Below are 24,705 nucleotides of genomic sequence, written 5' to 3'. Positions count from 1 at the left end.
TTAATAATGAAAACACTGGCTATAGCCACATAAATACCAGAGGGGAATGTATGGAGCCTTTCAGGAGTAGGCATCTCTCCTTTTATTCCTCTTTGCTCTTCTTTCGTTACTTTCCTCTTTTTTTCTTGTCTGCACTGCGTCCCCGCCCAGCCTCGCAGGCACAGCCCGCATGGACTCGGAGCGTGGGGAGGCAGGTGCGGCACCGCCGCGCACCTGTTCCGCGTGCGCCGCGTGTCCAGCAGGGGGCGGCCGGCACCCTCCGCTCGACCGCCCCGCCCCCGGCCGGGAGGACCCGCGGCGCGGGGGCGCGGGAGGGCGCGTCCAGCCCGGCCCCGCGGGGTGCAAAGGGGGCGGGGGCGGCGGCGGCGGCAGCTCGCCGGCCGCCGGCTCGGACGCCCGCCCTGCCTCCCTGCCTCCCTGCCTCCCTGCCTCGCCCTGCGCTCGCACCTCCTCCAATACCTGAGTGGGGAGCGGCGCGGCCTCCTCCCCCGCCCGCCTGCAACTCCGGCCCGGCCGCTGCGACGCCGTCGCCGCAGGAGTAAAGGTCGCACCGGCTGGGAGCGAGCCGGCCGCCGCGCCTCCAGGAAGCCGGCGGGCAGGTGGGGGAAAGGGACGAAAAACAGACAAACTCTCGGTCAGCCCAGGAAGATGGCGCCAGGCGGGCTGGCCGCGGACTGAGAGCCTCCGGGGCAGCGAGGAGCCCGGACCCGCCGCCGGCTGGGGCAGGAGCGAGGGCCGTCCGCCGGGCACTGCGCCGCGGGCTCGGCCCGGCACGCGGGGTCATGTCGGTCAGCGAGCTCTACAGCCAGGTGAGTGCGGGCCGCACGCCGGGGCCGGGCGGCAAAGGTGAGCGCGGGGCGGGGCGGCGTGCTCCCGGCCAGCGCGGCCCGTGGGGGTGCCCTCTCTTGCGGCTCTGGGAGTCGGGGGACGACGGGAGACACCTTTCAACGTGCTCCTCGCAGTCTCCTCGGCGCCACTAACTTCGGGTGGCGGAGAAAGTTTGCTGTTCGGGGAGCGCCCCGCACTGACCGGCCGCGGCTCTGCCCACTGGTCAGGGCTGTCGCCCCCTCCCCGACGCCCGGGCATTGCTTGCTTAGCTCGGGCTCTGCTCTGGCTGAGTCCCCGACTCAGCTCCAAGCCGGTGAGTGGGGACAGCCCCTCGCGGTGGCGCCCATCTCGATCAGGACCGCACCCCAGGTGCTCTGCAGCACGAACTCCCAAGGGCGACCTTCTAATGTTTCTAAGGCTTCCTTTCCTGCCGCATACCATCGAGGAGGACCCCTGAACTTGGGGGGCGTTCCCTCCGCTTGAGCGGGGGGAGAGAAAGGGTCCCAACCTGGTGTCAGGGGTGTGGCGGGTGGAGGGGGGTAAGCTTTGGGGAAGGCGCGAGGCGCTCTAGGGGTCTCTGGAGACGAGGCAGCGGGTTCACAGTTCGCCAGGGTGGGGGGCTCTCTGAGGCGGCCAGTGTGGGTGAGGACCTGGGGGGCTTCAGAGATGTGGGGAGGAGATGGGAGTAACGCTGAGCTAGGGGTGGCGGGTGGCTTCCAGGTCGCCTGCAAGGTTGGGATGGATGTGTAGGCTCCTTCCTTGGAGTCGGGAACAGGTGCAATGGGGCGCACATGCCCGCTTCCACGGCGCTCGCTATGGCTAAAGTTAGGGACCATCCACCACTTCTCCGAGCGCCTGGAGCGGCGCAGCCCGAGCCCCCTGGCGACCCCCTTGGGTTTCAACTTGGCGCTGAGGGTGAGGGAGTGCAGGGGCCTTTAAGTGTGCACCTCCTGCCTCCACTTTTAAGTTTTGGATGTCCCGATGCACCTCCCTCGCCTGCCTGTTCGTCTTCTCTGTGGCCGGAAACCGTTTGGCAGTGCCTTGTGTGCACCTCTCGTTGCAGAGAGGGGAGGTGCGTGCGTGTGTGGGGAGGGGCGGGGGGGGGTTAGTCAGGGGTTGGGAGTGCGGTTCCCAGGGTCCTGGCCGGGGCCAACAGGCCTGGGTGGAGGAGGAAGAGCTACTTCCGCATCTTCACGGGTCAGGCCCCTGCCATTGCCCACCTTCCCTCCCCAAACGTGGGCGAGATCTCCTGCAGGGTGGGCGAATTTTCCAATTCCTCCTTCCTTTCGGAGGGGGACAGGGACGAACTAGGATGACACGAGGTGGCCACAGAGGATGTAACCTGGCTGGGTGGGGGTGGTGGGGTCACAGCAGGCTCGGGCGCTCATTGCACCCCCACCAGGAGCCCCGACAGTAGTCGCTGCTGGGAGAGGAGAGGGTGTGAGGTTCGAGCCAGGGCGTGAAATCTCTGGCGCTCATGGCTTTGGAAAAGCACCCCACTCGGGTTACCCGTGGGAGGAGCTCTCAAGCTATGCTTTCAGTTCTTTTCCTTGAAGCCGATTATCACCGGAGGCTGGAAACCAGGGGTGCAGGGAAAAATCTGAACCGGAGTGTAAAGCACTGAGCTTTGTCACACCAAAGTGCACGGAAATGCTTCTACTCCCAAGTGAAGTAGTGACTCAAGTGAACATACCTGAAACATAACATAAAGTCCTTTATTAGACAGTAATTAACCACTGCATTATATGAAGCTAATGGACAACTGAATACGCCCTTAATTTTTGGAGCCCTGATTTTGAAAAATAAGAATACTGGATTGCTTTTAAAGACCACTTTCAGAGGAAAACACTCCCTTTAAGTTTTACGTAGAACTGAGTGCGTTGCCTGCGAATTTAGGAATGATGAACTAGCGCGAGTCTGAGCCTCAGTGCCAGCGTACTTTTCTGGGCTTCAGGAGGTGGGCAACGCTTTCCCCAGGGAAAGGTCTTGCAAGGACACACAAAATGAAAAAAACATGGCTTCATTTGTGTGAGGGTTTGGCATAATCCAAAAAGAGTTATTAAAATTTCTCCCTAGGGCTGTGGGGCACTGTGCCTTGCTCTGCTTATGGGGTTCTTGTTCTTAATCATTTTTAGATTTACGAGTCTAAACTTGAGGTTTTTCTCTGGCCAATGCAGTAGCTTCCAGATTGTGTTTGGGCAGTTGTTTTTCTTTCTGGCAGTTAAACACTTAGGCTTTGCTGTGAGAGGCAGTTGCATTGTTTTCTAACCATTATCTCACTGGCTAGGCTGGATTCTCAGTGTGCACATGAATCATAAAGTATACAGACAAACTGTGCTGGCTATTCAGATTCACTCTGTTTCTGGGGAGATGACTTGTTCTTTTTAGTGTATTATCAAAGCAACCAATGTTCCTTTTATTTTTAACCTGCTGGTGGGTTTTTCTAACATGATGAACGCTGTACCCAGGCATGCACTTCAATGTATTATCCGTGATGGAAATAATTATCCATTATACCAATAGCACTTATACGGTGGATGGACATTTTGAGGCCCTTTATTGGTTATACCTCTTGCTTCAGTGACATGGTTGGAAGATGTTATTCTTAGAATGAGACACTTATTTCAGTATATAAATTAGCTCTGAGTATAGTTTCAGATAAGAACCTAGTGTGTTCGTCTATCCCTAGTTATCCAAGAAAAGACTTCTTCCTTGTCCCTCCCTCCAAGTCACTGTCTTCTTGTTCTTTGCCTGCTACCTCTGTTTAGCTGGCAGCTTAGGAGCTATGGGAATATTTTGGGGGAGCTGATCTTGGTCATTGGCAAAGGGCACTTCCCATTAACAAAGGTACTCCTGTTTTTGGAAGACCCAACACTTAACCTTTGAGAAACTGCTTTCTTTGTATTGAGGGTTTTTTTTTGGGATGGGAAAAGAAAATCGGAGTGCCTGCCACACACTAGGAGGGCGAGGTCAAAGTCAGCCAGCCGCAGCCATGCTCACAGGAAGGCGGAGCGGGCCACGGGCTCTCGTCACAAGAGGCACATATGTGGCAAGTGTTAGCACTTTGTTTCCAACCCACAGGAAAGGACAATATGGGCTAATTTGATTTGTGCAGGTCCCAGTAAGATGCCCAAACATGAGTGAGCATGGTGAGTATGACTTAATTATACTAAGTGCAGAATATAGCCTGATTTCTAAAGTGTAAAATATATAACCTCTCCCTCAGGCTGAGTAATATAAATCTTCCGTATAGAAGGCCTATTCTGGGTGAAATTTTAAATATTGCTCCTTTAAGTAATAGGATTTTCAGTATAATTCTAGCCCGAAGAGTGACCGGGAAACCACCAGACTGAGGTCACTACTTTTAGCGCTTTCCTGCCTGGTTTCGAGTTGGCAGGTGCTGCCTGAGCCAGTGGGGATTTGGGGGCTGCTAGGAGGTTACTTTACTGATGGACACACCCTGTATAAGTCAGGGTGGCTTTGAGCACAAGAGCCTTTACTGTAAGGGCTTGTAATCTGGGGCTAGTCCTTTGGAAAATACAACTCGTGTGCCTTTGGGCCACTGTCCTCTAACTGTCCCTGACCTGTGCATCGATCGGATGATGCAGGTTTCTCCCGATTATCCATCCTCTCCCATTCGTGGCCTCCCTCTCTCAGCTGGGCGTATAAACCCTGCTGGTAACCACCAGAATATCAAAGTCTGCGTGCCCGTTGTTACCCAGTTCCCAGGGCCTGTTCTGCCTGCCTGTTACCTGGACACACTGAACAAGTGTGTCCTCTTCCCCCTCATTGACAGTTTTTGTCATGTCACATCTCCCCAGCTGGCTGAGATCTGGAGAGCAGAGCTGCATCGAACACTTTCGGGGGCCTCCAGTGTGTGTAGTGTGCTGCCTTAGTAGGTGCTTATTTGGGAGACTGTCCCCTAGGTCCCCTGAAGCCCCCCTCCCCACAAGCCCTGCTGGAGCTTCCTCGTAGCCATTGGCTGACAACCCGGTCTCCCCACTTGGGCCTCTTAGAGAAGCTTGCCATTTAGCTGTTAGTTTCTCCCCATTTTCTTTTGGTTAATGTGCTCCTAACACTGTAGTGTTTCATTAGCTACAGGCTGGCCCCATCAGAAGGCTTTCTGGCAGCTCCAGGTCTGGTTGGAGTCTAAGTATATCATGGCACTTTCGTTCGCAAAGATGGCGTCCTCTCTGTCAGAGGGACAAGGCACCTTGGTGTGGAACTAATGAGACTTCCTCAATTCTGGCGAGATTAAAAAATACTATCATTTTCTGCTGTAAGGTTGAGCTATAAACTCTATTGCTTAGAATATAGAATTCCAAGTACTACTTTCCCCAATGATAGTGTATTTGTCACAATCCATACAGGATTGTCAAGGTGAACCTATAAGGGTTTGAATGAGCCGTTGATCTCCGCTTTGTAATTCACTAGGTTCCCAGAAACCACATTAAAAAAGCAGCCGACTTTAAAGTGAGTGGAATGTGTGCTCTGATGCACTTGTCTGGACAAACACGTTTTACATTGTCATTGGGCAACAGAACCTAAATACACAAACTTAACTAATTTACGGCATCACCCATGTGTCATGAGAGGAGGGCACATACTTTCAGTTACAGGCATTTTGCAGAAGCATCGGCCAGGTGGGCTGCGGGAGCAGGGGAAGGCTTTCTTCAGCAGCCGTGGCACGTGACTGGGCCTTGCTGAATGAGTAGGATTCGAATGCCCGTGCACACTGGGAAGAAGTCACTCTCAGGAGACAATAGGGGAGTGAGTCTAGGCACAGCGACAGGGATGGGCTAAACAAATTGGGTGGCAGTAACCATAGTACTAGTTTAAAACTTTTATTATGAAATAATTTTAGACTTAACAGAAAAGTCGCAAAAACACAACAGAGTTCCTGTGTTCCCCCCCCCATTCCTCTAACGTTAGTAACTCCTACAAGCACAGTGCAATTATTGAAACTATGAAATTCACACTCATGCAATACTATTAGCTTATGTACAGATCTAACTGGAATTTCACCAGTTTTTTCCACCCATGACCTTTTCCTGGGCCAGGATCCCCTCTAGACCTCCACATGGTGTTTAGCATCACCGCGCCCTGGTCTCCTCTAGTGAGTGACAGTTCCTCAGCTCTATCTTGTCTTTCAAGACCATGCTTGTTCTTTTTATAGTCACCTAGGTGTTATTGAGCCTAAAACTCAACACATGTTTGATTTATGCACGCAAGGAGGAGGGGACGAGTTAAATAGGACCTTGACTTTTCCAGCTTGAGCGTGGACAGGAAAAGAAGTCAGGATGGGGCAAGAATAATGCTTGATTTTCATATGTTGAGTTTGGGGTGAGAATGGTTTGTCCAAGGGAAAATACCTTAGTTAGATTTGAGGCTATAAGAATGAGCTTAAAGGAGAAATGTCAGGATCTGGGTTTCTTACAAATAAACCAGCCCTGGTGTGGGCAGCCCTGGCCTCTGTGATCATGGTCTTGTGTGGACCGTCCTGGGTGTTGTGGTTGAACGCTCTCAGCGCCCCCTCCCTGGGGCAGATACTTTCCAAGCCTTGGCTTGTTTATCTGAAGAATTGGGATGGGAGGGTACTTGTGTCATTGGGTCATTGGAGGGCTGTGATCTGGTTCACAGAAAAGTGCCTGCCTCGCGCCATGTCTGGCACACTGTGCGCGTGAGCTTAGCAATTGTTCATCAGCTTGTTTCCTCCTCAGTCCCTGTGCTGGGGGCTGGCCTCTCCTGCTAACCCTCCCCTGCCATCCTGCAGGGGTATTTGTCATAGGGGACTTGGCGGGAGAGGGAAGAATTGCTACAAATTCATAACTGCCCAAGCAGGAGAGGACCAAGGCATGGCGAAAAATGGTTCCCGCTCTCCTCCCTGCCCCGCCCCCCACTCCCTGGGGAAGGAGCAAGAGTAGTTTGAAAGAAGGTTTAAATTTAAGCTGTGCTTTCTGTCTTCTTTTATAGCTTTAAAGGAAAATTAAAAAGCATTTTTCACAATGTGCCCCTTTTTTTCTGCTAATAGGAATGATTATTGAAACAACTCATACAGTGCAGGAAAGGCGAAGGCTCTGCAATCCTCCTTGCAGAAACAGCCACTGTTAACCATGTGTGTGTGGTCTTAGACCGGGGCTGTCTGGTAGGGGGTCACACGTGGCTGTCCCAGCAGGGATGGGCTGGAAGTGTGTCATAGCGGATTTCCAAGACGTGGTACAGACATGAATGTAAAGTGTCTCATTCATACTTTAAACATATTAACTGTTGAAATAATATTTTGGATGTATTGGGCTAAAATATTTTATTCAATTCACCTAACCTGGCTACTGGAAAATTTAAAATTTCATATGTGGCTTGCCTTATTTCTATTGGACACTACTGCTTTAGACTTATGCACGATACAATATGTACTTAAAAAAATAAATGGGATCATGCAGTAATATTACTCTAGATCTTAATCTATTATGGCTTTTCCCCCCGTTTTTTTATGGCACATAAAGGTAATTTTACCATTTTAAGGGCTGCATAATATGGCTTTATGTTTTTGACTTCCCATTTTGATGAACACTTAATTGGTTCCAGTTTTTTGATATTGTGAAAAATGTTGCAAGCATTCTTGGAACCTCTTTCAATTATTTCCTTAGGAAAAGTTGCTGCAGGGGTACTTGCTGGCATGCACATTAACAGCCTTTGTCACCACGACCAGCAGCCTCCAGGAAAGGACTGGCCTGCGCCTCACCCTCCCTCGTGCGGGGCATTGTTCCTGCCTTTCATCCTACACTAAACATTTCATTTTTGATTTAAAGTTGATTTTCATTGGATGATTGAACATCTTTTCCTGTGCTTGGTGTTTTCATTCATAGATTTTTATTTTTATTTTTTTGTATTTTCTGTATGAAAAGACATGGTAGCTAAGTTTTCTTTTCATTAAATGATTATATTTTTAGAGGTAGACCATCATGGAAACCAGAATATTCTGGAGAAAACCACAAATATACGTTAAATAACTCATCTTGGCATGTATTTCCCTGCCTTCGTTTGGAGCGTCCACCTCTCTGAGCTCTACACTTGGGAAGACACTGGTCACTAAGATGCAGGCACTGCTGTCGTTGCCATTTACCAATGAGGGGCCTCAGACTTGTGTCACTTGCCCAAAGCCGCAGTCCTCACAGGTGGTGGGCGGGACCTTAGCCCCAGGTGCCTGACTGAGCGCCTGACCGACCTCTCTGCTCTACGGCCTCCCGTGAGGTCCTGTCCCCTTGGTGGTGGGTACAGAACATCATTTGTGCATAAAAGATATCCACCTCCACACTCAGCCCCATGGTGTTCCAGTGCTTCCTAAAATGTGCCCCAAATACCCACAAAACCCTTGTTGTTGGCTTTCCTGAGACCACATAGGCCCCCAGATAGTTCACATCTTCCAAAGGGGCTATATGTAACCAAAGAGATGTACATGAAACTTGAGCAGTGTAAAATTCTGATTGTAAATTTAACCATGCTTTTATGCTAGGGCCATCGGACACGGCGTTTTGTCTGATGCCATCTCCCCCTGAAAACCCCCCAGTGAGAGCCTTCTCCTTCCTGCCATGCTCGATGTCCACGGGGCATTTGTCCCGTTCTGAGCTATGAGCAGAGAGCCAGGTGTGACACTCCCAGAAGCCCTCGCCCAACCACCCATTTAATTAGAGGTCTTCACCTTTACAGGTGCGCCCTGCTCACCGCCTATTGGCTGGGCACGTGTCTGCCGGAAAATGAGCTCACCCTCCTTGCTCAGGTTGTCAGCTTGGCCATCTCCCAAGCAGGGGCATCTTAGGTTGGATGTGAGGAGCTCCTCAGGTTGCCTGGTCCCTGGCGTAGATGAACACTGGTGATACCTTGCTAATTGGCTGTGGCAGAGACCAGGCTTATATGGGGCCCAGCAGAAGGAACACCTGCCTGAGTGTGGTTGGTGGGGTAATAACATGGATGTAGTTATTTCTAGTTTTAATTTGAACATTTCACCTAACATGTTATATGGTGTACTTCATTCAGTGTGATATTATTATGTTACAGAATTACATGTTTATATTTTGTAATAACAGAAAGGGCGTTATATGTGCTGGACCCTGTATATCTGAGCGCCAAGTTAATGGCTCTTAGTGTTCCTCTTAACATGTATTCACTGACTTTTAAATTATTGTCCTTTCTTAATTCTAGTAGTGATACAGGCCCACTAGGCTTTTCTCTCCTTTGCAGAAGAGGCCCATCGTGAGAAGTTACTGATGTTTTTGTCCCCCAGGGAGCTTTTGCCATTATAAAATTCAAATGCATTGTGACATGAAATCCTAAAAGTAATGAGAAAATCCGGATACCTCTGTCGGGAATTCAAAGACCTGGTTTACAATCTCTTTGGCACTGAGAAGTTCAGAGCCCCTGGCTTAGAAACCAGCCTTTACAAGAAAAAGATACTAGGCAATAGCGTGCCAGGTCCATTTGTACTGTGACCTGGATACTGTGCATCTTTGGGAAAGGATGAAAAGGTGGAATATTTGAACTGCAAATTGTACTATATTCAACTATTGACTTCATGTGCTCTGGCCATTTGCTTTAGACTCTGGTTCAACTGATTTTTTTTTTTTAATTCTTACTTGAGAATATGTTTTTATTAATTTTTAGAGAGAGGAAAGGGGAGAGACAGAGAGAGAAACAGTGATTGGGTGCTTTCCACACGAGCCCTGACTGGGGATTGAACCCATAACCTAGGTATGTGCTAGACCAGGAATTGAACCTGCAGCATTTTGGTGTATGGGATGATGCTCCTACCTGGCCAGGGCTGGTTCAACTTCTTTCTGCTGACGGCCCATCAACACCCCAGTGCAGTCCCACCGAAGATAGGATGTGGGAGAATATATTACCTGAATATATTACCTCACTTTATGTGATGCCAGTCTCACTTAAGGTGCTCTGCAGGAGACTACCTACAGAATAAAACAACTTATGAGTTTCCGAAATCAGCAACAGAAACAGTATTGTATAAAGATATGTATGTGACAAACCTATGAGGGGAAAACCAGGGACCAGGGAAAAGGAAGCTGGGACTGCAGTCCCCGGAGAGGGTGCGGGTGCTGCCGCTGGTCTGCTCCATCGCACGGCGGGGTCACAGGCATTCATTTTATTACTGTACTTCATCATTCCCTTACGTATCCAAAAAAGGGGACGCTGCTGAAAATAGGGTGGGTTACAAGGCCGAATTTTTAAAAGCTTTGAGATTTTCTGATTCTCCGTCTTACTGTGTGCATGGGGTTGATGGTTGAGTGTGTAGATTAGCAAAACTGCTCTCATGGAGGATGTAGGTTGAACCTTATGCTTATATCCCTCCTGGTTCCCAGGATACAGTTTTGCATAGAGTGGAAACGCAACAAATGCTGCTGAACTGATTTAAAGCCCACCTCTGCTCTCCTCCCGTTTCTGGGCCATTGGCACTTCGAGGACAGTCCTCCCCCGACCCCTATCAAGGAGCCGCCTTTACATGGTCTCCCCTGTCACGGTGGCTTGGCTTTTGGCTCAGAGCGCCCAGTGGAAGGCCCATCTGCTCCCTGGGGCACTGGCCGAAGGCTATGGAATGAGGACTCCCTGTCAGGAGATAATTAAATGTGGTTTCCCTTTTTCATTTCTGCGCCCAAAGGCTTAGCACAGGGTTTGAATGCGGAGTAACAGCAAGGTAGCATTTGTGGACCTGAAAGCTGCCCTAACTGCCTTCTTTATGAGTAGCCTAATTTTACAAATAATTTGGAATACACACACAAAAGTTTTTGCACTTACCTTCCTAAGGTTGTCATTTACGTTAAAAGCATAATCTCCTCTTATTTCTTCCCCCAATTAACTCAACAAGGTTTTGTCAACAATCTCGTCAGGACTCCTGGGTATTTGCGTGACCAGGTGGGGGCAAGTAGGGATCCTCACAATTCCCGTGAGATCAAACAGAGCAGGAGGGCTTTCAGGAGAGAGAACAATGAACCGGGAAGGAAAAGCAGATCCAGTCTGGTTCAGTTGTCTTCTCTCCCACAGGGACGATAACAACAGTCCTCATAATTTTCACCTGAAGGTGCAGACCTTCTATATTCACCTTTTGGCCAACCAGGCACCGTCTGCTTGATGGGGCGCATGTCGCAGGCCACACACGAGGCCGGGAGGGGAGCCTGTCTCCTCAGGGGAGTCCTTTGACCTTGAGTTCTTCTGGCCCGGTGGTTCATTTGTTGTATAAATAACCATTAAGGAGGTATTAGTACATTAAAAGGAGGAAAATTGCTTTATCGCATCTCATTAGATTTAATCACATTCTCAATATGCCTGTGCTCACTAATGAGGGCTAATGTTAATTTGTAAAATAAGGAAAATGAATGTCTCCTCAGCCAGAAACTAGTGTTTCTTTGCTATCAAGCTGCTTGCCCTTTTTAATTGTCATTTTACTGGGCGTATGTGTGTGTATAACTATGTAACAACTGTGTGCACTGAAATGATGAGAATGCCCTTAAAATGTGATTAGAGTTATACAGTGGGACCTCAGTACTTGGACTTAATTCATTCTGGAAAACTGTTCAAGAAGCGATTTGATAAAAAACTGTCTCTCCTTAGTTTGTCACCTGAGAAGAGCGTGACTGATCCTACGGGTATTAGCAGGTAGAGAACTGAGACATTTTTTTTCCACGAACAGCTTGGTTGAGAACCGAACTGTTGGAGAATCAAGGTGTGACTATATAATGACCGTGCTAGACCCTGAGCATCTGAATGAACGCTTCTTCCTTCAGGGTGGCCTCCATGGCAGAAGGGTGTGGGTCCTGGAGCCCGTTACTACCCCTTCTGACATTGGCTTCAAATCTGATGGTGTGTCCTTGTTTCCTCTGCATGGTGGCAATAATTTATGCCTGGAAGGTAGGCTTTCTGTCCTGGAAGTAGCCAAAAGTGATTCAAGGAACTAAGCTGGTTGAGTATGGTAGGGACTCACAGACACATTTCTGTTATAGGCTAAGTGTGAATTCCAGGTACAGACTCCAGTTTTGTGTGTCCTCTTACTGGCTGTCATCCTTGAGGGGCTGGGGGTGGTCATAGCCAGGCATAGAACACTCTCAGCGATCCATCAGTAGAACTCTCAGGCCGTGAGGGAAATACTTGTTTGAATGTAGCAGTTCTGGCCTGTTTGCTTAAACACGTAAAGGCTCACAGAATTTTATAGTTATACTGAGTTATAGTCCCACTGAAATATATGTGTATGTTAATATAATTATCTTAGTATATGGGTATATAATTCCCTAAATGTTATGACAAGTTTAATAGCATTAATAAATATCTATCGATCGAACAGTTAAACGGAGAGTTTATTCCACTGAACTTCCTAAAATGCTCTTTTGAAAGCAGAGGGAAGGATGCTCTTTGTTTGTTCTTCCCCCTGTAACTGTTAGTGACTGAATAGAAGATGAGACAGGAGGGTGAAGCGGCATCATTCACAGTAGCCAGAAGTTGTGGAAGCCACCCAGTCAGTATCCATCGCGGATGAATGGGTAAGCGAGATGTGGTCTGTCCTTGCAATGAGATGTTACTCAGCTTTAAAAAGCAGGGAGTTCTGGCAAATACTACAACATGGATGAACCTTGAGGACATTGTGCTAAGTGAAATAAACCAGCCAGCAAAGCACAAATACTGTGTGGTTCCACTTAGGCGAGGTCTCTAGGGGAGCAAGGTCAGAGAGAGAGTAGAATGGCGGTTGTGGGAGGAGGGGCGAGTAGGGCGTTGCCATGTAATGGATGCAGAATTTCGTTTTCGCAAGAAGAGAAGCTCTGGAGACGGATGGTGGCGACAACGCTGTGCCTGTGTTTAATGCCACTGAACTGTGCAGACAAAAACAGTTGAGATGGTAAATGTTCTATTGTATGTTATACTGCAATTAGAAGTTAAACTCCGAGGGGAGAGGGCAGGGCAAAGGCAGTGGTTAAACGCATAACCTTCAGGTGGGGCAGACTGAGTACCTGTTTCCCCTTCAGCCAGCTGTGTGACCTTAGGTGACTGCTTAACCTCTAGGCTTTGCTTATCTCTGGAAGGGTGGGGGGAGGTCAGTACAACCCTGGGCTTGCTGATGAGGTAAGAGGAGGCCTTGTGAAGTGAACGAACGGTTGCTGCTCATCCTGTGGCGAGGAGAAGGGCTCGTCCTTGGGGAAGCCACAGCCCAGCGCAGGACACTGAGGGGAGAGAGCCTGAGGGGCTGGCTGGGGAGAGGCTCCAGGTGCCCCAGTTCGCCGGCTCCCTGGCTGCAGCTTTTCCTCCGTGCGGGCGGCCCGCCTTGGACTGGCTCCTCCTGCCCAGCGAAGCCCCAGCCTGGATGGAGGCGCTCTAGGGCTATGCACGTGCTCTTCCTTTCTGAGGTGTGGGGAAGAAAGGAACAAAAGGCATATTAAGGTCCTGGCTTTGAGGACCACCTCTCATCTCAAATCTTCATTCCCAGAGCTTCAGACCCAACTGACCTGGAGCTTCCAGCTGCGGGCTACCCCCACTCTGCACTGAGAAGAAGGGCGTCTCCCATCTTGACAGCACAGACGGATGAGGATGTCTGGTCCATTAGCCCTTCCTGGCACTTGGTGTACTTGGCTATTTTGATTGCAAGGGTGTTTCAGGATGTGGGCTCTATCCTAAGGATGCCCTCTTAGGAACCAGGCTTGGCTGGTCTTTCCGAACATCCTGGCTTAACGGGCCAGTACAGTGTTAGGGGACCAGAAGGATGCATACGACCTCCAAGACTTTAGGGACCAGGTGATCCGGTCAACAGTAGGGATGCATTTCCTTCCACGCCGATGACATCGATGTGATGCTGTTCCTGGTGGCTCTGCTCTTTCCCAGTCCTCTCGCCAAGTCTGATTCTCCAGTTCCAGTTTGAATTGGCTCCCTCTCCATCACTGCTCCCTGTCACCAAGGAGAATAGCTCTAAAGCTTTTGCAAAGGGCAGCCTCTTGATTGGCTGCTCCTGGGCGGGTATACCTGGTGCACCCCAAGGAACTTCCCAGTTTGGCTCAGTCACTGGGAACCATGTGTTTTCCTCAGCAGAGACTGGGGCGGGTGGGGTGTTGTAGGCACCAGAGCCATGGTTTTCCCACGTCGGGGTACCTCAGAGCAGGGGAGAATATTGATGCTGCATTCACCCCTGCCAAGTAGGGTTTGGGAGGCTTGTGCTGGACCAGCTTTCATTTCGTACTAGATCCTGCTTGGCTTTGGTCCTTGCATCCTTCTACCGAGTTTCTCATTTGGTTTTTGACCACAATCAAGTCCTGCTTTGGATTCTGATGATGGTTTCCATGTCTACCTTGCTCTCACACTCTGAAGACAACATTGGGATATGGGGCTTAATGTCTGCTACTACAGATAGTCCAATAATAAACTTTTCCTTCTGCTGCTGAAAGTATTCTAGGTCCTCTCCTTTTTCCCCAGTTGCTTCCTCTACTTCCTCCCTCCCCCCACATTCCTTAACCTTCTGTAATCCATCCTTAATAAAGGTTCTAGGGATCGCCCACTGGTAACATCCCTCCGGTAGGGCTGGCAGTGTGAAACCCAACTCCACTCAGCGAGCCGCTGGGGTTACACAACGCTCAGCCATGTAGAGAGTTTCTTACTGAATGGGACAGATGCTCAGGGTGTTAGTCTGAACTGTGCTCACGTTGCAACATGAACTGTCTCAGAAATCAGAAACTGCCTAAGTGCTGGCTAAAGAGCAATGATGCCTCTTGGTTGTCAGTAACACCAGCAGCCCCCAGGAATAGCCTATGCCTGAAACAAGTGAAACAACGTGGCGAAGTGCAGCCAAGTAATCAGTTAGGCTGCAACCACTTTGCCCTTGATCCTATTCAATAGGTCAACTCCTGGCTTAATGCTGGAATTTAAAATCTCATCTTATGCTACTTGTGCTTTGCCAGGGGGGTCAGTGGCTGCACTTCCTGCAGAGTTATGTTTATGCATCTCAAGTTTTTAATGTTAAGTTACTGTGCAAGACGGACACCTTAAGAAATCATAATTTTTCACATATGGCGGTCAACAGTGGTTCACAGTGGTTCATCGGAGCTAATTCACCACGCCAATCGGTAGTTTTCAGGGACGGATACACTTGGTGATTTAACAGTGTTGCGCAAGGGGCACGGATTCTGCTTCATGCTGGGTGGGGCCGTGACCTCCGCGGCGAGCCCGAAGCGCTCTCTGTTGCTGAGAACTCCGCCTCCCGCTGACGGTGCGTGCCAGGGCCGCCCCCACGCACTGCCGAAGTGTCTGCCAGCTTTGGCTTCCGTGGGGTGGGCAGTGTCATGTAACAGACACAAATGGGTGGGAATCTTCTCCGTGTCAGGCTTAGCGCTGGGCATAAAAGGAACACAAGACATCATTCTCGCTGAGGGACTCCGTTATCTTCACTGCGATAAGTGCATCCAGAGGGTTGAGGCATTTCACCCAGATGAGAAGCGTGGCGCGACATGGGCCCCATGAAGCGGACAGTTAGTGAGGTTCCTTGTCTGTCACAGCACCTCTCAAGACACTAGTCTGGGAGGAAATCTCACCTTTTGCTCCTGTGAGTCCTTCAACATGTCCTTCTGTCCCCTGCCTCTGAGTGTGGAGGAGGGCAAGTCCCCTGTCTAGCACCACACTTCAGTGGGGGTGATGAAGTTCACAGTCATGTCACCGGTGGCTCCCGTCCTCCAGAGCCATTCCCTCCTCTGAGCTTTGCACCGGGGCCTCCTAGGACGGGAGCCCCGTGTTTCCTTCGGAGAACTGCTCATGGTCCTCCAGCCCCCGGGGTGCAGGCTTCTGTGGGGGAGGGGGCATGGGAGCAACCATCCTATCGGATGGCAGGGCAGGGCCATCGCATTGTGTGCATGGCCCTTCAAGATGGAGAGAACATCAAACAGTGGCATCAAAGGATGATTCCCAGAAAACACCGTGTCATTTGAGAGGAAGGCGAAGATGAGAGAATGTTTACACGTGGTGGTGAGAGTTTATATACTCAACCCTCTTGTTAAAAAAAAAAAAAAAAAAGTTCCTCTAGAGCATAAACGTCCTATAGCAATACCCCAGACCTGGACTAGCATGTGCACGAGCCCTTCTCGGCCGCCGCCTGCACGCAGAGCAGTGCCCATCATCCGCCGTGTGGTCCTTGCTGCAGCAGCAGCTTCTTGAGAACCAAGTCCATTTAGCATCGATGTTTTTTTTTTTTTTCCAAAATGGACTCATTTCCATAAAATCAGGATGATCTTGACTCATGTAATTGTTTTCGTGATACTGTTCTGACATGGTTTTAAACAGGGCTATCATAGGGAGATCTTTCAAAGCGTGATGTTCATAACTTCCCTTATAAAATAGCATTGTGTATCTGAAATGAATATGTTAATGGCTTGTCTGGTGCTGAGGCACTAACATGACTTAAGGTGACTTCAGATAAAACCAGAAACACACAGACGAGGAACCTGTGCCAATAATTTTTTTGCCTGGGATGATAAATGATGATTATACAAGTGCACTATTGTCTGTTAGGCAAAAAAAAAAAAAAAATGTTGCTTAAATTATTTCAGATATTATGAAAGGATAATGATATTGATTTTATGTATTATAGTAAGATTGCTATCACATTAACTCGTTTTGACCTCATTTTTAATCAAGGCAATGATTTGCAAAAGTGAGACTTCAAAATGTAAGTTTTGCAGAGTTTTTTTGGGTGACCTCGGCCCCGTGAGGGCTCTCTGTTTGGCCGTAATGAAGTGTTGGTCTAGATTTAGGACCAGCCGTGGAGATGTTGAGCTTGACCCAGAGTCCAGATGTCATTTGAAGAGACCTAAGTAACAGCAGCACTTTCTGCCGGCTCGTGGATGCATTTAAATGTCAGGAATGCAGTTGTGTATAGTGGGCAAAATCAAACAGTCCGCTAGAAACCAACCAAGCAAAAACCAAAATCATTTCCACTGCTCAGAGGCTGTGCCCTGGGGTGAGGGTGAGAGGGGGGAGGGACCCTGTCACCTTGGGCAGTTCAGAGCCTCTTGACATGAGAGTGCCTCACTGTGACGATGAACAACACAGAGAATTATGGTGCAGCATGACTTCCGCTTTATTACTGACTGTAGGATCAAACCCCCAAGATATGACTCCACTCAACTGTGTTCTGATGTTGCTGACTCACTGAAGGGGATTGCAGTAAATGGAGCTTGCCCGGGGGTGGGTCTAGAGCAGGAAAGGCCTGGAAACTGGAGCATCTGAGGAACAGGTGGGGGCCCAGGATGTACAGCCCAGAGTAATGGAGACATGATCCTGAAACACTGCGGGATTGGAATGTGGAATTCCTGTCTCCTTTCTGAGTTCTTCTGACGCGCGGCGTGATCAGCAGTGGGCCTGCATTGCAGGAGGTGGACCTGGCGCGGTGTGCCGGAGCGCTTGGCCGGTCCGCCCTGGAGTGGTGGGCTGGACCGCCTCCTGCAGAAGCGAGGGCTTCGTCTCCGCAGGTGTCCGGGCGGGCTGGGCACGGTCCAGCAAGGATGCTGTAGGGAAGGGGCTTAGAATGGGAATGTGACCCCTATGACCTTGAAACTTCTTGCCCACTGAAAGGTGTTGGGAAAGAAAAAAATAAAATTGAGGTAAAAAGGAAAGATTTCAAATGAACAGTAAAAGCGGGAAGGAGTAAACCATTTTGTTTTTGAGCTTCTACTCATCTATAAAAGTAAACCTAAAAGAAATTGATTCATAGTTTTTGTCATTCTCAGAGAAACAGGCTTCCAACTCACTTGACTTTATTCCAGGAATGGGAATTATAAAGCTTTATTGATTCAGCATGAAACAGTTTAAAATGCTCGAGTCCCAAGTTTGGCATGGTTATTTTGTGGTCAGAGCTCAAAAGGCAATGTAAATGGACCATCTGTTACCTTTCTCATAGGATGAGCCAGGTGTAGGTTGCTAGCTTGGGTGCAGGCAGGAAAGGAATGAGAATGAAGGAGATTAGAGGAAGGGAGCGTAGGTGGAGCAGGAGCATGAAAGAGAGGAGGCGGGCGGGCTCTGCCACCTGGTCGGGCTGGTGCTCTGGTGATCCCCCTTGCCCCACTAACTCTCCCTAGCACTGCGCGCGTGCGGTTGCTCTGCCCAGCCTGAGAAGAAAGGCTGCTGCAGTGGAGTGGGATCAGAGTCCCCGAGCAGCTGCCTGGACTTGCTTTGCCTTTCTTGAGACGCCAGTTCCCTGGAGGGAGCTGATGACTGAGCTTCCGATTAAGCATTAATCAGTGATAGATCCAGGAGATACTCCTGTCCTCTCATGGCTGGCTGGCTTCTGAGTCCCCTGCCAGGCCATCACGGTGCTTGTCACTTGATAGGAGCCCTGGCATGGGTTGTGTCCTTCTAGGTGTAGGGCCTGGTGACTGAGGCCAGATCCCTTCTGAAGTGGTAGCTTGTCTGCATTGGAAAATCATTGGCACCCTGTGAAACATCGGCATAGTCAAATGAAAGAAACAAGGCACTTTCCTCATCATGCATGCGCCTCAGTGTCTATGAATGTATTACTGCCTGCCCCAAACCCCTAATTTTGGCCATCTGAGAAGGGAGAAGCAGCTTTGAAGGAACCCACAATGGGTTAGCTTCTGCTTAATCCCCTTCAGAAAGTATCAGCTCTTTATTCTTAAAGCAATATCTTATGTTTTTTATATGTACTCTATGCTTTACAAGTGGTGCTCCTGTTTAGTTGTCATTGTTCTTGTTCACGAGAGCCCTCTGGGGCAGGGAAAACACAGGAGCTGACACTGAACAGCTAAGGGACATACTCGGACTTACTCTGTGGCATCCTGGTGGTGGAGTGGATTAGGAACAAGCGCTGCTGGGAGTGGGAGGACCATCTCCTGAGTCCTTGCGTGCGCATTATGTGTGTGTGTGTTTATGTGTTTTCCTGGATACTTAGTAGCTAGCTAGCTGTATCTAAAGGGTTTAAGTCCCATGCCACGAGTTGCATTAGTGTTTACTTTTCCAGATTCCAGTCTATTCAGGCTGTGCACCAGAAATGAGCGCGGATTTGCCACATGTATTGTTAAGTAGCATAGAGACAGGATGATGCAGTGGAGAGCCCCGAGCTCTCTGCTTGGAGATTTGGATTGCAATTTCCTTATGTGACACTAACACAGTGAAGCTTGTGTGACGTTAACTCTGGCCAGTCATTGTATTGCTCTGGGCCTTAGTTTCCTCCCTTGCTAAATGGAGGAAGTGGGACCAGGTCTCCTGGGTCCTTTCCATTGCTAAGATTCTGTGAGAGTGCCACTTAATCTGAGTCGGAATTAGTCCATTTAAAACACAACAGTGCTGCCTCTTTTACATTTTTTCCTGACTCACCGTGGAGAGTGAGATGGTTCGATCTGAAAGGGGGTATGTTCCCCCATGGTGCTGCCTCACGATGAAAGGCGCTTAGAAGCAAATTTGTTTATTGCTATTCCGCCCCCCGCCCCCGGTCTCCCCATTTCAGTAAGTGGCATGACCCAGTCGACCCTCACGCCACGGGTCCAGGCATCTCCTCCCAACACCCAGTCCATCTGCCCGCCTGCCGGCCAGGGCCCGGGGCCCCACTCTCGCCCGCTTGCCACTCTGACCCATCCGACCCGCCGCAGTCTCCCATTTGGCTTAAGTGTTTCTTCCCTTGTCCCTGCCAGCCTGTTCTCTACACAGTAGTCAGATGAGTCTTGTAGAGCAGGGGTCCCCATACTCCGGGCCGCACGTGGGTATCCGTCCAGGCCTGTTAGGAACCGGCCACACAGCAGGAGGTGAGCTTGAACGTAATGCACTTGAATCATCCTGAAACAACCCCCGCTCCCCACTGGTTTGTGGAAAAATTGTCTTCCACAAAACTGGCCCCTGATGCCAATAAGTTTGGGACCACTGTTGTAGAGCATCAGTCATATTGCACCAGGGCGGTGTCAGGGCCTCGTTGTGTCAGGAACAGAATAGGAATTACAGATCCCTGGACCTGGACGTGAGTTTGTTGTCTCTTCTGGGCCATCCTACAAGCCATGAAGTGGCCTGGCCAGTCTCTTTGCATTCATTCACGCACACCCTGTCCTGTTAAGGAAATACCCTAGCGCAATTTTGCTTTAATGAACACAGGCCACCCGTGGTCATTAAAATGAAGGTCTTTGCTGATTCGAAGTACTGGTTCGATTCCCTTTAAGAACCATTTGCATTTTCAATAGGCACGGAGGAGATCTCGGCTGTATTTCCAAACCTGGTTCAGGATCTGGCTGTCAGACGAGGAGCCTTGCCTGGCGTCCCCTGTCACCTTCCCCCCCAGGCTGGTTCTCAGGGCGAGCTGTTGGGACGTCTCAGAGTGCTCATCGAGGGGAATCATCGGCAGTGGTGCGTGCCCCATCCAGGGTCACTCACTCTCCCATTTTGACTTAGTGACCGAAGTTTGATCTTGACAAGACCTCTTCCCTGTGCGGCCACTTGTCTCAGGCTGACGTAACGTCAAGATGCACCAGGGCTCTGGACTTTGTGTCACACGACTGAAGTATCCTTCTGATTGGGCCAGCTTGAGCCTGTCTTGTAGCCAGAGCCTCATGACTGATAGACTATCAGTTGATTATTGCCTTTCCCACTGGCAGAATCAGTCCACTCATCTTCTTCTAAATGTATTTTGAGCTCTTCTGTTTCCATGCTGTATCTACCTGGAATATTCTTTCCCCTTGGTTTCTATGTTCGTTTTGTCTCTCAAGACCAAGGTCAAATGAGCTTTTCCCATAGACCCTTCCTCATTAAGCCTAAGGAAGTCTATTCTCTGTCCTCTGAAGCAGTTACTGTAAATAATGTCCATTCATTACTTGATCTTGGCATTGCTCACATCCCCTAAGGCCTCTGCTCTGTCGTTGGTCTGCACTGTTATTTATTTCTTGGGTGGTTGCTTAACCTTTTGCATATTTGCCTTATCTCCTCCACGGATCCACAGTGGCAGAGACGGAGCCAAGAGCTGAGCACTGAGTCTTACGTAGCAGGCACTCGGTCCTTGCTGATTTCAGAGCAGAGCTGCGTGGGGACTGTCACCAAGCATTTGAGATCCGGTATTTCTGTGAGGGTTTTTTTTTTTTTTTTTTAACCTCCCCAAGGGCCTGAAAAATCCCAGTGAGGGGATGCTAGCTGAAGGACAGCCTCAGAGGCAGGTGCGGGCTCTCTGTGTGGAACAGTGGTGAGCAGTGTTGCAGCTCTTTGCTTCTGAAACAAAGTGGACTGGTAGAGAAGGATGGAGGGGTGCTGACTTTCCTGCGTGCTATTTTCCCTAAGGATAGGTAAAAAGCCTGCGTTTCCGCCCACTTGCTATTTTCTGACCTTGTGCTCTAGCCATTTATAATATAATCTTCCAATCTTAAGAAAGCATGGAAGACAATGTTATAAGCTGACAGGGCTATTAATGGTATGCCATGTGATTTAGGCAGAGGAACGCTGGCGGGGGAGTCATGGCTCGGAATTCGCCCGGTTATGCCATTTCCTTACTGTGAACACGTGGGCAAGTGGCTTGATCTCTCTTGACTTTACTTTCTTTATTTTTATTTTTATTTTTATTTTTTTTAAATCATCACCTGAGGATATGTTGATTGACTTTAGAGAGAGAGAGAGGAAGGGGGAGAACAGGGAGAGAGACAGACGTCGATGGGAGAAACATTGATTGGTTGCCTCCTGTACACGCTTCAACTGGTGACCAAACACGCAGCTCAGGCATGTGCCCTGACCCGGGACTGAACCCTCAACCTTTTGGTGTATGGACGACACTCTAACCAACTGACCTGTTCAGCTAAGGCTCAACTTTGTTTTCTTATGTGTTAAATGGAAGCAATTGGATTTACCTAAGTATTGTTGAGAGTGAGAATTAAATGAAAATGATGGTATGAAGGAAACTTGGAAGGTTAAGGGAGGGATACTGGCCCAACATGATGTTTTGGTGGTGGTTTTTTGTTTTTTTTTTGGTATGCATTTTATTCACCGTCGATACTTAGACAAGCAATTAGAATATAAAGTTGAGATTTATGTGTTATATAAACCTGAGTCATAAAAATGTTCATGAGTCATAGAAATAGAGGTTTAGAGTCAGAAGGTCATATAATTCACCTTGTTCCAGATACTGTTTCTGTTAAGCCTGCTTTCAACGCATGAGCTTTCTTGTAGCTGCTCTGTGAGTTTGGCTTATGAGGGTGGAGTGCGCTACAAGGTAGGTACTCTGCACATGGCATCCTAGAGGCAGAGTCCCAGGTCCCCTTTGAGCCAGGATGGAATTCACCTAGAGGCTTGTCTGGGAACATCCTAAGCTCGGGAGAGTGGCAGGAGGCTGATCGGGTAGGAAGCCAGGAGTTGAGTCCTAGGTCAGAGCTTCCTCGCTATGGTGCCATTTTACCCAACGTGAGATATTATGATAATAAAAGTAACTCATGATTAGGAAAATAAAATATAAATTGATGTTTAAGGAAGAAAGTTGTATTGTGAATGAAATAACTGTTGACAGAAGTCCTCAGTTCACTGACTGGGGACACGTTGTATTCTAAAAGTAACTTTTAGTATTCGTCCACGTGGGCTGCTATGACACACTACCAGCAACTGGGCGATTTATCAGCCACAGAGATTTCGCACTGTTCGCAAGGCCAGAAACCCGGGGTCAGGGTGGCGGCAAGGCCGGGTCCAGGGGCAGGGCTCTCTCCCCCTTGTATCCTCACCCAGCAGAAAGAGGGTGAGAGGATGTGGGGGTCTCTTAATAAGACACCAATCCCTTTCACAAGGGCTTCACCCTCAAGTTGTAACTACCTCCCAAAGGCCTTACCTCCTGATACCATCTCAGCATAGGAATTTGGAGGGGACACATTCGGCCCGTGTGGATCTTGCACAGAGACACTGTTGTAAGTGGTGATCCAACTGAAAAGCAAGCATCTGAAAGCTGCGTAACTCCTGCGTCTGAAGCAGGTGCTGCCGTGTTAACGGAGTGCACGCAGAGCAGTTTCTCCGGGAAGTGCCTCTGAGGGTGTCCTCTGTCCTTCTTTTATAACTGGGCCGTCGGAGTCCTGCCTCTAGCCCCGTTCCTGTTCCCTGGTGTCTCCCCTCCCCACCAGCGCCCCCCCACCCCCCATGGTATGTGGCAGCTCGCTGGATTTCCCATGGAGAGGGACCTGCTATTGGTGTTCCCAGCCAGGCAGTATTTTCTTGACTTCACGTCACTGCCCCAAACACACATCTCCTCTGCCTTGTCTCTGGAGCAAGTCAGAGCTCTTCTGGTACTTTCTAGTAGCCTTTCCTATTAGCAACAGTGGGAGAACAGGGCGGCGGTGGGGGAGTAGTAGTCTTCTACCTATTAAATGTTCGTTGCGGTTGCTTTGGTTGCGACAGGACGCCCTGCTGCGGTGACTTGAACCCTCGAGGGGTTTATCTTCCTCCACATCACAGGCGCTGGGGTGGACCACCCAGGCTGATGGGGCAGTTCCACAGCCCCTGTTGCCCTGTTCAGCTCCCCTCCCTTTACCTCGGAGCTTCATCCGCACGCCAGCGCACCTGTGCTCCAGGTGGGAAGGAGGTGGAAGGTGAAGCGCAAAAGCGGTTTCTTTATTTTATTTTATTATAAATTTCATCGTGGAATTTTGTTTCAAACTTACAGAAAAATTGGAAGAATAATTCAGGGGGTTCCCATATACTTTAAACTGGATTTCAGGTTTGACCTTTGACTGATATTACTGGTCGCCCCAGTAATATCCTTTATGGTAAAGGGTCCGATCCAGGATGTCCCATTCCACCCGCTTGTCACGTCTCTCTGGTTTCCTCCAAGCTGGGCTCTTTCCCTGCGGCTTGCCCGACTTGGGCATCTTTCATGATTACAGCTAAGGCCCTGCTAGAAAGGCTGTCCCTTTGGGTGACGGTTCTTGGCCAGGCCCTACCATGGTCACGGCAGCCTCTGGGGGGGCACGCGCTGTCCGCTTGTCTGTTGCCAACGGTGTTAACTTCGAGCGCTTGTCGCAGGCCGTGTCTGTCAGGTTTCTCCTCCCTGAAGCTGCTTTTCTCTCCCCTTTGTAGTACATGTTGGGTGGCGAGATACTTTGAGACCATGTAAATTTCTTTTCTACCTGATTTTCATCTAATTTTAGCATGCTTGATGGGTTTTTTTTTTTAAACCTGAATTTATTTTTAATGTGCTGATTGCCAAATGGTGGTTTGTTATCATCACTCCTTCTCTGTTTGTTGCGCTCTATTGTACAGTGATGTTTTTCTCTCTTTCCCAGGCATAACCTTTTATTCACTTAAACGGGCGGGCCTCTGAGTTTGTGTTTTGTTGAATGGGTTATGATATGTGACTGTTACTTATTTGGATGTCCAGAGTGTCCCAGATCAGGTCAGTGGGCGCCCCTTTAAACTGACTTCCATGCCCTCCTGACGTGATCGCATAATCTCACCAGGACACCATGTTCTAGACGCACCTTGCGTTTCTCTGCCTCATCCCAGAATTAACGGTCTCTCTGAGGAGCCCTGGTTCTCCTCGGGAGAGTGGTGCTCAGAGGCCAGTTTCAGGGCATTGAGTTAGTAGTTACAGCTGGAGTGTGGCTGCCACCAGGCCATTTGAGTAGACAGAGCCAGGAGATGGTTGCACACATATTATTGTATATGCACATGTGCACCTGCTGTTTTTAATATAAACAAATACAGGTTCACACCCACGCCTTCACTTCCAGGCCGACCTCACTTTCCCGTGTTTGTGCCCCCTTCCCTGAGGGCCTGGCTCCCATCGTCTGAGCCCCCTGTTCGGGGCCAGCCGCCACCCGGCTGGGTGGACCCCTTCCCCCACCCCCTGCTTGTGTCTGGGCCCCAAGTCCAGGGCTCTGCCTGGGCCTCACTGCACCT

General features: G+C 49.5%; 1 protein-coding gene across 2 annotated transcripts in view; it reads left to right on the top strand.

The window, feature by feature from the left end:
- Nucleotides 1–548: 548 nt before the first annotated feature.
- Nucleotides 549–24,705, top strand: part of MYO5B (myosin VB) — a 284,649-nt gene continuing 260,492 nt past the window's right edge. For both annotated transcript variants that reach the window (XM_054583631.1, XM_054583630.1), the window contains exon 1: nucleotides 549–809. In XM_054583631.1, the coding sequence (XP_054439606.1) occupies nucleotides 783–809 (27 nt within the window). In that variant the 5' untranslated portion in view covers nucleotides 549–782. The remainder of the gene's footprint in view (nucleotides 810–24,705) is intronic.

The sequence above is a fragment of the Pteronotus mesoamericanus genome, unplaced genomic scaffold (genome assembly GCF_021234165.1).
Source record: "Pteronotus mesoamericanus isolate MK-2021 breed Mesoamerican mustached bat unplaced genomic scaffold, CSHL_Meso_final contig_74, whole genome shotgun sequence".
Taxonomy (NCBI): Eukaryota; Metazoa; Chordata; class Mammalia; order Chiroptera; family Mormoopidae; genus Pteronotus; species Pteronotus mesoamericanus.
Note: the sequence above shows the minus strand (reverse complement) of the source record. Positions and strands in the feature narration are given on the sequence as shown.